At 37.2% G+C, this 1,292-nt stretch overlaps 1 protein-coding gene across 1 annotated transcript in view; it reads left to right on the top strand.

Annotated features, from left to right (window-relative positions):
• Nucleotides 1–1,186: 1,186 nt before the first annotated feature.
• Nucleotides 1,187–1,292, top strand: part of ITGB1 (integrin subunit beta 1) — a 27,363-nt gene continuing 27,257 nt past the window's right edge. Inside the window, exon 1 of the mRNA XM_077771784.1 lies at nt 1,187–1,253. Within this exon, the coding sequence (XP_077627910.1) occupies nt 1,187–1,253 (67 nt within the window). The remainder of the gene's footprint in view (nt 1,254–1,292) is intronic.

Here is a 1,292-nt window from a genome sequence, read left to right on the forward strand (position 1 = left end):
GCTCAGGTCATGATCTCATGATTCATGGGTTCAAGCCCTGTGTCGGGCTCTGTGCTAACAGCTCAAAGCCTGGAGCCTGCTTCAGATTCTGTGCCTCCTTTTATATTATGCATATATACTTTATAAGCTTATGTACTGTAATTTTTACATCTCATCTTAATATGTACTTTGTATTCAGAATCATTCTAAAAACCTTTTTGGTCTATACTGCATTTGGTTTTTGTATTCTTGTGGGAGAGGCAGATATTCATGTGTAATAGGTTGCTGGTCCAAGAGCAGTAAACAGTTAAAGGATAGGGCTAGTGACTAGTGGCTAGAGCCATCTTTGACCAGCTCTGCTAAAGTGTAGATTAATATTGTAAAAACTGATTCACAGAAAATAGTCCTATACCTAACAGATGCAGGCTGGGATAATTCTGAGTAATATACAGGATAATACTTAATTTTTCTTTGGAGATTCTGGGAGACATTTAAGCCTCTGTCAGGTCTTCTTAGGCTCCCCTCCTGAACTTTTTCTTTTTTGGTCTTGTTTGTAGATCTCAAAATTATAGGGAATTGAATGGAATGTTTCACTATTCCCATGCATAGAGGTTGATTTTATTTAAAAAGATAACTAATTTTAGTAGATCACACTCAAACATGAAGTCAGGCCTTCCTTGTGTATGGTGCTGGTCTTAGTCTGAGGAGAAATGGAAATTATTGAAGTGCTGTAATCAAGGGAGTGAACCATGAGGATTTCGACAAGTTCGCTCAAAACTCAGTGTTGAGGTAACAGAGGCATCTCGGTGTGGCTGTGTGGCCCCTATAGGAGCCACGGGAGGTAATAGGCATAGAGGTTCCATGCAACACAAACTGTTAATAGCTTTTACAGTGTTAGCGAATACTTGACACTTTTTTGAGCACTATTAATTAGATATTAAAATACATTTGATAGGGAGAAAGGCAAGAATGGATTCAGGAATCTGGCATGGAAACTATTGTAGAGCAAGTGAAAGGTGAGGTAATTGGGAAGGGGAGGTGGTGGTGGGTATAGAGAAAAAAGGTATAAAGATGGATGGCAGAAGAAATGGTTTGAGAGTTGGTATTATGTTTATAAAATCAACAGAAGATAAGGTGACTAGGTATGTTCGTGTTTAATGTATTATCTTTTTTGTTAATATTTAGCCATGTACATTTTACATTTCAGATGAATTTACAACTGATTTTCTGGATTGGACTGATCGGTTCAATTTGCTGTGTGTTTGGCCAAACAGGTAAAAAAAAAAAAAAAAAAAAAAAGTTTTCTGGTTTTC

Source organism: Crocuta crocuta, unplaced genomic scaffold (assembly GCF_008692635.1).
Source record: "Crocuta crocuta isolate KB4526 unplaced genomic scaffold, BGI_CrCroc_1.0 scaffold457, whole genome shotgun sequence".
In the NCBI taxonomy this organism is placed as follows: Eukaryota; Metazoa; Chordata; class Mammalia; order Carnivora; family Hyaenidae; genus Crocuta; species Crocuta crocuta.